At 42.4% G+C, this 11459-nt stretch overlaps 1 protein-coding gene across 1 annotated transcript in view; it reads right to left on the reverse strand.

Annotated features, from left to right (window-relative positions):
* Positions 1-4736, reverse strand: part of CRADD (CARD and death domain containing adaptor protein) — a 100253-nt gene extending 95517 nt beyond the window's left edge. The window contains exon 1 of the mRNA XM_048835584.2: positions 4486-4736. Coding sequence (XP_048691541.2) covers positions 4486-4578 — 93 coding nt within the window. The 5' untranslated portion in view covers positions 4579-4736. The remainder of the gene's footprint in view (positions 1-4485) is intronic.
* Positions 4737-11459: the final 6723 nt, after the last annotated feature.

An 11459-nucleotide genomic window follows, 5' to 3' on the forward strand; every position in this document is an offset into this window, starting at 1 on the left:
TTAATGAATGATCATTGTTTCACAAGTAATGGGAAGAGTGGCTGTATTATGCACACAGGAGAGTGGGAATGGTGTCTGCATTCTAGTACTAAAACTTTCTGATAGGGCTACATCTGAAAGGGAATAAGAAGGAAGTGATGCATAAATGTGCTATGATTGCATCTTCAAGTCTGTGAATGAGAGGATGGAGTAATGCCTGTTCTCTGCCATTCTTTATATTCCTTTAGGACCCTGATTGGCTAAAAAGATGCTGGCTTTCTCTGCCCGTCTATCTGTCTCCCTCAACCCAACCCATTCAGTCTCTGTTGGCTCCTATGCCTCCAAAGCTTCTCAAGGCCTACAGTGTCCAGGACTTTCCCTTCTGGATTCCAATGATTCACAGCTGCTGTCAGCCACAGAAGTCTGTCCTCACAGCACAATTGCCCATATACTAGTGTGATATTCATATATTATGTACCAAAGAGTGGTAGGTGTTGTATAAGCACTTAGGGAGACAACAATCTAAAAACCAGAATCTGTTAAGTCTTCAGTAGGATTCCAATTCTGTCTTAAAGAGACAGAGTTAGTTTCCACAAGTACATCAGGAACAGCATTTTGCAAAAGTGGGACCAGGATAGGGATACCCTCTGTCACCCATCTCTCTATCCCTAAGTGGTTAGTTGTGCGACTGCTTCCCTCTGGGAGATCAGCTGCACAGCTCCCTTTCAAAGCCTGACCCACTGGTTGGGTGCCTAGGTCCACAGATGCTGGAACAGCTGTTCTGTCCGGGGCAAACCCCCCCGCATGTAATCAGTGAGGAGACATTCCTGTACTCCCACCAATTCTCTCAGCTTCCTTCTCTGGGTCCCTGGGTAAGACACACATCTCTGTGCTCTCTAGAGTGGGATCTATCCCCTGTTCAGTTGTGAAGGGCTCACAGCTAACAGCCGGAACAGTTCTTTCACTGGCAAGCACTATACCCTCCTCCCTCTCGGAGTTGGGTTTGCCTCCAATTACAGAATCAATGGATCCGTCACCCACCTCAGTGGTCTCTACGATTCCATCACCCTTCACTGGTCTTCCCTCTAGGACAGGGTGGCCAACCTGTGGCTCTGGAGCCACATGCGGCTCTTCAGAAGTTAATATGCGGCTCCTTGTACAGGCACTGACTTTGGGACTGGAGCTACAGACGCCAACTTTCAAATGTGCCAGTGGGTGCTGACTGCTCAACCCCTGGCTCTGTCACGGGCCCTGCCCCCACTCCACCGCTTCCCGCTCTCTCCCCTGAGCCTGCCGTGCCCTCCCTCCTCCCCCAGAACCTTCTGCACGCCACAAAACATCTGATCAGGAAGTGTGAGGAGGGAGAGGGAGGTGCTGATTGGCAGGGCTGCTGGTGGGTGGGAGGCGCTGGGAGTAGGGGAGGGGAAAGCTGATGAGGGGCTGCTGACATATTACTGAGGCTCTTGGGCAATATACATTGGTAAATTCTGGCTCCTTCTCAGGCTCAGGTTGGCCACCCCTGCTCTAGGACTCATCTCTCTATGCATCCTAGAGTGAGGTCTGTCCCTTGCTCACCTGCAACGTGCTGGGAGCCAGCAACCTGGAGAGCTTTCTCATTGAGAGGCAACACACTCCCTTCCCCTGTAGGAGGAGATGCCGCCTTTAGCTACAGGGCAGCAGGAGCTGGTCTCAACCACACCCACCCCTGGAAGCATACAGTTTTCCACTGCTGCAGAGGAATTAAAGAGACACTCCCATTCTTCCAGTAGTTCCTGAGATTCTACCCTTTCTCTCTGGGGTTCAAGCATAACATTTCTCCTTGACAGCCCAAGCTACACAGAAGAAATCATTCCCCAGCAACAAGGCAATCAGGTTATCATTTACCACAGCCAATACAGCTTCCATTTCCAAATTCTCAGTTTCTATGTACACTTTAGCCAAAGGCACAAGGATTTTATAACCTCCTACTAATAAAAGCTCTGCCATCTGTCCTTGCAATAAGTCACTTTCCTGTACAACATTCCTTCTAACCACAGAAATTTCTGCCCCCGTCTTCCCACCCAAGGCATTCCTTGCCATTAATCCTGACAGCCTTCATGTGCTTTATGCCCGTCTGTGAAAAGGCTACTTTTACAAACCCTGTACGATCAGTGGCAATTGCCTGAGGTGCCTCTGTGCTCTGGGTGGCAACATTCACATGAGTTGCTTGCTGCCTGTTCCCTCCCAGCACAGGACATTTATTCCTCAGGTGTTCAGTGGAATTACTTCTCCCCCCACTCCCCGGGTCAGCAGCCCGAGGAGGGGAAAAAGGGACAATGGGACAATGACGTTAAAGGGGCTTTAACATCGCTGCCCCTTTTGTGCCCCCCATCAGTGGCCCTGCCGGGTCATCACTGCCCCTTTTGCGCCCCTCCCATCAGCGGCCCTGCCAGCTTCTTACTAGTTTCACTTTCACTCATTTTGCTCCTTTTCTGTCCCTACTTCCCTTTCCCAAAATAAGCAAACAGAAAATAACAAACTGGTAACCTCTTTGACTGATCTCAAGCCACCACACTTACAACTCACTTAAAATCACCACCAGTGTATAGAGTGCTCACTCAGAACAAGCTGTGCATTTAATCCTGCCAACTATGCCACTGTGATGGGTTACCCCCAGGGTGCCACCTGGCACTGGGGTACCCCGAGCCCTCTAACCCACCAGCCTGGGCTCCCTTTCACACTGTACTGCTGTGACAAGCTGCCAAGCCCTCCAGCCTGCACTTTCACCAGCATTCACACAAATAGGGACACACAGGCTCTCTAACCACCAACTTCCCAGCCTATGACCTCAGAGCAGTACCATTCTACCCTGGTCAAATCTGGTCAGTTTAATTGGTATGGGTTTAATACCCAGTCTGCCTCTCCCTCAACATGAAGAGAACAAAACACACTTGTGGTGACCAAGCCGAGATTTTCCCCAAGCACTCCAGTCAGAGCTCACTGATTTGGATTAAAACATAAAATAAATTTAACTACAAAAAATAGATTTTAAGTGATTATAAATGATGGCAAACAAATCAAAGCAGATTACCTAGCAAATAAACAAAAGCACAACCTAAACTTAATATACTACAAAGACTGGATATGAACAGCAGATTCTCACCCTAACTGATGGTACAGGCAGATTTGTAGATTCTTAAGGCACAAGCTACACTTGCTTTACAGCTTGGAATCCCCAGGTGTTTCAGACACAGAGGAAAATCCCTTTAGCCTGGATCCAGCACTTCCCCCACTTCCTCAGGTGTTTCCAGGAGTCTTCTTGTATGAGGAGTGAAGAATCCCAGATGATGTCACTCCCTGCTTTATATAGCTTTAGCATATGCTGGGAACCCTTTGTTTCAAAGCTTGGTTCCCAGACCAGTTTGTGGAAAGATATTAACATCCCAAGATGGGAGTCCAGCATCATATGGTCTTGTCACATGTCCTTGTAGAGTCATAGCAGCCATTACTTACAGGCTGTCTATAGCATTCTCAAGAAGGCTCACCAGGTAGGGGACAAGCTTCTCCGAAGGCCTATTGTTTTTCCTAATGGCCCATTTCCCTGATCAGGCCCTTCCCAATCACAGATCTAGACTGAAAGCATCTTGTCTACTGGGTGTTACCCAGGTGTAACTACATTTGAAATACAGACAAGTAGTCAATATTCATAAATTCAGATACAAAAATTATACAAACATACAAAAAGGATAATCATATTCATCAAATCATAACATTTTCAATGATACCTCATGACTTATCTTGTACAAAATTCATCATAATTATGTCATAATCTTATCATAACAACATTACTATGATGAATATGGGGTGCAGTGTCACACCTGCACTAGATCTTTGCAGGGAGACTTCAGTGATCATATGGAGTCCTATTACAATCAATGAAACTCTCTGCAGACTCGTGGGTGCACCTGCAAGGGACTCCTGGCAGTACTGGGGCCTAAAGGAAATGAAGAAGGTGGGAGAAAAGGATATAGCAAACAAGCAAAGGGATGAGAGTGATGACTGACATCTTTGGTTAGTTCCATTGGGTTTATGTCATTGTTAGTTTTTTTTGTTTGTTTTTAATATATGTTTATATATTCTATATAATTTAATGTTTTTATACGTCTATATAAAATCCCCAACTGCCTCTCTGGCTGGCCACTATTAGTTCTTAATTTTTTCATTCATTGCTTACTTTGTTATAAATTATTTTGAACCCTTTCCTAGTTCAGAACCTCCCCACCCCCACCCCGCATTTGTTTGCATAGCCCTTTCCCATTTATTATTTCTACTTATTTTTAGCTTACTGACCATTTTCAAAATGTGTGTGTGTGTATATATATATATATATATATATATATATATCAGCCCTAGTTTTTATTTCTTGCCTTTGTGTGTGTCAGATCCCCTTAGTGTTTTGTGATTGGTAGGGGCACAAGATTGTCATGGTGCTCTCGGGCAATGGGTTGGAAGCATTAAGCCACTAACCTGTTGCTCTTCATAGAAGCAGTCTTGTCTTGAGACGTAGCCCACTGAGGCAGCCACTGCTGTACACTTCTTCACCAGCAATGGAATTTTCATCTCACCCCTGGGAAGGGGTAGAGAGAGCAGGCAGTAGCAGAATCTTCATACACACCCTGTTTGGAGTAGCTGGGGGTGGGATCTTTATACCCCTGCACAGAGATACATGGTGATACCTTCCCCCAGGTTAGCAGTCCTTCAACACCAGTCAGGTAAAATATTCCACAGATGTCCATACTTTCTCTTTTTTTGATACTGCTAAGAGAGAAGTCAATAAGGCTTCGGTCGGGCCCATTAGTCTGCCTATGAGACACAGATGCAGGATCAAGGCCACAAGGAGCAATTTGGGGTTGCTCTTCAGTTATAGAATACCAAAATGGTTGGACCTAGAGAAAGCAATTTCCCAGTCTTTTGACTGTTCTTCCTTTCTTTAGTAACATTGCAAATCAATTTAGCCTCCATTCACTGTTTTTAGATCTCCCTTCAGCATTTCCTATTGACTAATACATTGCCTGGGAATAAACATCTTAAATTGGCTTCTGCAATAGTATTAAATATAAATACCACATATAACAAGAAAATTGTTCTAGGAGGAATGGCTCTCTACTGCTGCTTCAAAATTCTGTTTACAGGCTAGTTGATATTACTACTATTAGATTAAATTAGACTGCCCAATTTTAAAAGATATTTTTTGCTACTTGGGGAGGGTCTTGTACTTGAGAAACCTATTTTCAGCAAGTTATTCTTATTTTACCTATGTTAGTACAAAATTCCATTACATAAATAGTTGCTCATGGGGTACAAGTGTTCCCTCAAGTGAAATTCGTTAGCCAACTTCTTGGATTCTCCCTAAGACATTCAACAAACATTCTAAACTTCCTATTTTAAACACTTCTTGTCTCCTGTTAACTTTTTAGAACATTCAATGTTGTTGTAGCCATGTTGGTCCCAGGATATTAGAGACCAGGTAGGTGAGGGAATATATTTTATTGCACCAACTTCTGTTGGTGAGAGGATGAGCTTACACAGAGCTCTTCTTTGAGCCAACAGAAGTTGGTCCAGTACAAGATATTACCTTACCCTTCTTGTCTAGAGCCACATTTAACAAAAACGGTGACTAGTTTCAATAGTACAGAAACCCACTCAAAACTTCAAACTGATTTTGGTGGGGAGCTTATATATGAGAAGTGAATTTTTGTTGAAACTGAACTTGTATCCAGAATATATCTTCATTTATAAACTCCTCTTTTGGAAGCAGAAAGCAATATATTGTGTTCAGCCTGATACATGATATCCGGAAAAAAACAGTAACAAAGATTCCCCAAAGGATTCGATATCTACATGCTACATAACTTTAATAAATATGATCTCATAATAGCACGAGGGGATAAACTTTCAAAAAGCCTTGCTACATGCTTGTTTCCTAATTAGAAGGCTGTATGTAATTTCCTGTCTTCTGATCATCACATTATGTATTGTTTACATAATTCTTTGAAGATGTAAAACTCTCAAAGTGTTAAAAAATAGGACCACTAGTAGTAGTATTTATTGCATTCTTTCCCCCCATGCAACTGAATGATTCTGTGTGTTTCATATTTGAACATGGGGCAGTAGGTTAGTTGTACTAGCCAATTTATATTTTTTGTGAACTATCGCTGTAATATACTTTAGGTTTGATCTTGAGAAGTGCTGCACTTGCCCAGCTTCTGTGGACTTTAATGGGAATTGAAGGTGCTCAGAAGTACATAGGATTGGGCCTAGGTTCATGTTCTTTTCTTTCTTTTTTTTTTTTTGGGGGGGTGTCTATCATTAATATGTTTCTCTAAACGATTAACAACAATATTTAGTCCTCATGGATCTTTTTATTTCTGCTTTCTTTTAAATCTACTTACCTGAAATCCGTTGGGGTTTTGTAACAACCATTTGGACTCATTATTCAGTGGAGGTATTGACTTCCATCGTAAGTGTGCGCTCAGCCACATGAAAGTACCACACCCAGAGCTGTAATGTATACAGTATTATACACAGTTACCTACTTTGCACCTCATTTGAACAGCTGCATAAAACTTAAAACAAATGAAAAAAACTTTCCCATATAAGAGAAATATTGGTAAACTAGGACCCATCTCAACAAAAACACTGGTATTTTTACATTGTATTTACTGTACTTCAGATGCCATATACAAACCAATACTTGTTTGTTATTAATAGTATCTTATTAAATATGAACATCTTTCTCAAGAATCTGTTTTATCTAGATAGTTGAAAATGTAATACTTAAACAACAGGAGCCTATGATCCATAGATCCAATAGTGTGATTTAAAGTAATTTCTTGTCACATGTCATCAAACTACTTTTTTCTGAGTGAGGATAGGTGTCCGACATCATGTGTGCTTGAGTGATGACAGGTGCTTGCTTTTTATAACCTAATTTATTTTTTAAACTCAGTTTGCAGCACATATTGTATCTGGGGACTGCACTAGGGATTAAAGAAAAGAGCGGCCATATTACCAGAATGCGTTGCCTTGAAGATGTAGGCAGTCACAGTGAGCCTGCTACCAGCTGCTCTGAGTGCTGAGAACTCTCCTTTAAGAAACAAAAATAGCAGCTGCTGCAGCTGCTCCTGAAAATTTTGCCACCTTGTTATGCAAATCTAATTTGTACATACAGTTTAAATCACTCAGACAATTAAGCATATTTGAAGTTGTTTATGGAAACTTTTCTCAGCTATTTGTTGGAGACTGTACTCCAGAAATAACTGCGACAAAGCTAAGAATATATAAACCAAAGTATTATTGGTTAGAGCTAATCTACTGCATATGCTAGGTGTATTTTGCATTATCGAGTTGAGTCTGACTAAAAAAGACCCCAACAAACCTCCATGCCTCTTTTCCTTCAATTTTTTCACTGATGTATGGCTTACAGCAAAGTTAATACTTTATGTGGGCCCAGGACACATTACAACCTAAAAGGCAAGGTTCAAGGTATACTGGGTTTGAGAAGTGTTTTAAAAGAGTTACAATATATTTTATCAGTATATATACTATCACTTAGGTAGCATTTCTGGAGAGGCAGTCTATTAGCAAATCTAAAAGAATATTTGAAAGTAGTCAGCCCCTGAAAAAGTGGCATGCCCATTTTCTGGGATTATTTCAATGTGAGGCATTTAAATTATTTTAAAATAATGGTTAAATAGCATCTTACTCTAACACTTCCGTAAATGTGACAATGTTTTTACCTTACATACATGTACAGATTTGTCAGTTTTTCAAGACTAGACATTGAGATTAATAAAATCATTACTACTTGACTCAGACTGTTGTACCAATATATCATTTACACATTAGTGTATTTTATTGAGGTAGACAATCACACAAATGGACAAGTTTTTCCTTCTTGTGCAGCAACACCAGTGACCCGAAAGAGGTATATTATAATTGTACCTAAAATGCAACTGAGATGTTTGTCAGTCTTTCAGATACCAGGGAGAGTTTGTAGGGCTGGCAGTGAGGAAATCCAATATTTGTAAACAGAGCAAAACTGACATGGAATCATGGACAACAATAAACAAGGAACCTCAGGATCCATTTATACAGTCACTCTTCAGAGCAGAGTCATGTGGTCTCTGAAAGCCTCCCTTCACAATTTTCCACTTTTCTGGTAGCCTGGTTGTTTCTCTCAGATGTATACAGAACATAAGGAATCATATTATCCAGGCCTGGGATGACCAAACACTGAGACCTGGAATGTTATAGCACTGGAAGCCTGACAACTGTACTTAACGTGCATACATTTGAAAATTTAAAAAAAATGAACATCTGACTGGACCTGTGCCTTCCTTGGCATGATGCAAACTATTACTTTGATTTATTGTATAGTGCCCAGAAGTGTCACAGGTACTTCACAGAAGAGAGAGAAATTCATAGAGTAAAATCCTGACCCCACTGAAGTCAATAGCAAAGCTGACTGACTTCAGTCATGCCAGGATTTTACCCATTGTCTTTGACCCAAAGAGCTTAGGCCCAAATCCACAAAGGTACTTACATGCTTAAGTCCCAGTTTTAGGTTCCACTGCGATCCACAAAACCCCAACCAAACTCTGTAGGTGCCTAAACTCATTCAGCGCCTCAGTTTTCAGGGTAGAAGTTCCATAAGTGATTGTTTCTGCCTCTGGGCACAAGTGCTGCTGCCTCCCTCTAGGTATGTCACACCTAAGCCCCAGAGCAAATCACAGACTTGGGAAAGATAGGCATTCATAGTCATGCCTGGGACCTGATCCAGTAGGTAGCCTTTGAACACTCCTATGGGATCAGATGCCATTCAAAATGGCTGGAGGTAGTGATGAGGCCCAGCTTATAAGTTTAGCCCAATGATTAGAATATTAACCTGGGATGTGGGTGACCTAGATTCACTTTCTCCCCTTTCTATCAGAGGGGAGAAAGGATTTAAACAGGCTTCTCCCCCATCTCAGGCACTCCGTGCTATGGGACTCCCTCAGTCTCTCCTGTTGAAGCTGTTCCCTGGTGGCTAACTAGTGAAAGTGATAGGAACTGGGGGACTGGAGCCAGGGGTCTCCTACCTCCCAGGTGGCTGCCCTAACCACTGGACTAGTTTCTCTCTCTCTCACTCTGGTCCAAAGACCATTTAAGTAAGTATCCACAGTGGAACAGTCATTGGGCCTGAGAGAGAGCAAGCAAGAGAGAATGACTCTATAATCCCATAGGTAGAGCACCCACCTGCGAGGTGGGAGACCCTGGATCCAGTTCCCCAGCACCTATCACCCTTTTCTTGGCATCTCCCATTGGCTACCTTAGGTGGCTCTGCACCTAGTGTGTTGCCTTTTGTGGATCACATTCTTAGGCACCTGTCTCTCCTCAAACACTATATAGGGAGGCTAGGTATCTAACTCAGCTTTCTGGATCACAGTGTTGTTCGTGTGCTTTTCTAGGTGCCTAAAAGTTAGATACTGCAACATTCAGTGATGCGATGCCTAAGTCCCTTCATAGATCCCTCCTGGCCAAAGTAAGTGTAGACATGAAGCAACGAGTTAGAATGACAATCAGGAGAAGATGTGGCAGGAAACAATGAGAGCAACATCAAGATGATCATGTGGTTAATCCATTCAAAGCACGTGCTTGTCTTGGTGTTTTCTTTAAATATAAAGCAATAACTGGAAATAGTAAATGTAGTTCTGGTTGTTTAAGTTCATCATCAGCAACAGACGTTGGAAGTTGATTATCTCTGTGTTTCCCCTGTAGTTAGGGCAAGAATGCAGAAGCAACACTTCAGGACTGCATGACTTCCTTTGGCTAAAATATCTAGATTAGGGTGGCCTGTCAAAATCTGTGGGAAGCAAACTGCTCAGCCTCCCACGCTGATAATGCTATTATTTTCTTTAAACAAGGATTACTAGAGATCAAAATGCCAGACTTTACAAGTGATCACACATTAAAAAAAACAAACGCTGAGAATTGCATGCAGCTTCTCATAAAAGTGGCATGTCTGTGGGGAAGAACCCCTGGGAGGTATCCATAGAGCATTTTGGGGGAGTGGTAGGGTCACAAAAGTGGCAGAACCAAAATGACTGTTTGCTTCCCTTGTCTTCTGGTATGCTTGCCAAAGCTCCTGTATTTTCACACAGCACTGCTGCATGTCCCTGGTATAGTGCTCCTCCCCCAAGCCCTGTGCAATCTTGGCATAGATGTCAGCATTTCTTCTGCTGGATCGAAGCTCTGCCTACCCAGACTCTTCTCCTCCCCTCTCCTCCCCCAAGCAATAAGATCCACCGCCTCCTGTGTCCTCCATGCTGGAGTGGGTTTGTGGCCTTGAGTCTCCATGATCAGCTGTGCTGGCAAGCTCTCCATACTGATCAAACAGGAACTGAAAATTCCAAAGTTTCCAGGGCTTTAACAGGGAGCGATTGTTTCCTGTGTACCTGGCTCACATCCAGTAGAGTTGAAAGCGCTCTCCAGAGCGGTCACAGCAGAGCATTGTGGGACACCTCCTGGAGGTCAATTCATTCAAATTGCACAACGCAGTGTCTACACTATCCCCATGTTGACCCATGGATGTCAAATCAATCACTATGCCTCTTGCAGAGGTGGAGTACAGAAGTCAACTTTACAGCCACTTAAGTCGGTGGAAGGGACTTGGTAGCGTAGACACATACAGACGCTCCCCAGGTTACGCAAGACCCGACTTACGCAAATCTGCACTTACGGAAAAAGTTCTGTAAGCTAGAAATAAGAGGGGTTTTTTTGGCGTAACGTTCGGGTATACGTTTCTGACTTAGACAAAATTCAAGTTACGCAAGGCTTTCTGGAACAGAACGATTGCGTAAGTGGGGGAGCATCTGTACATTATTAGATCGACTTAACACAGCTTAAGTCGACCTACGTTTGTAGTATAGACCAGGCCTGAGATTCTGCTCCATAGCAAAAAGCTGTATAATCATGGAGGACTTCAATTTGAGTGATATATGCTTGAAATCTCATGCAGCCATTAAAAAAAAAATCCTTGGAATTTCTAACGTTTAGGTTAGTTTCTTAACTCAAAATGTGCTGGATGTCTTAGTGATATATAAAAATTAATGGTACCTTAGGTACAAATTGATCATGACATTTTTAATGTACAAAGTTCAGACCAGTGTTTATAAATAAAATAAAAAAAGTGTGTATATATATATACACACACACTATACACACTGCTTTAACAGGACTGAATTCACAAAGCTGAAAACAATTCTGAGCCAAAAATCAGCTGGGAGGAAGAATTTAAATCAGAAAAATGTAAATAATAATTAGGAATTCTTTAAGAAATCTTCACTAGATGCCCCCAAAGCCACAATCGAGGAAGATGGCTGTTAAAAAACCACTTTGGACTAAAACGGAAGTGAAGGCAGCTATAAAAAACAGTAATATGGAAGAAAGGGGAAGCTGAC

Source organism: Caretta caretta, chromosome 1 (genome assembly GCF_965140235.1).
Source record: "Caretta caretta isolate rCarCar2 chromosome 1, rCarCar1.hap1, whole genome shotgun sequence".
In the NCBI taxonomy this organism is placed as follows: Eukaryota; Metazoa; Chordata; order Testudines; family Cheloniidae; genus Caretta; species Caretta caretta.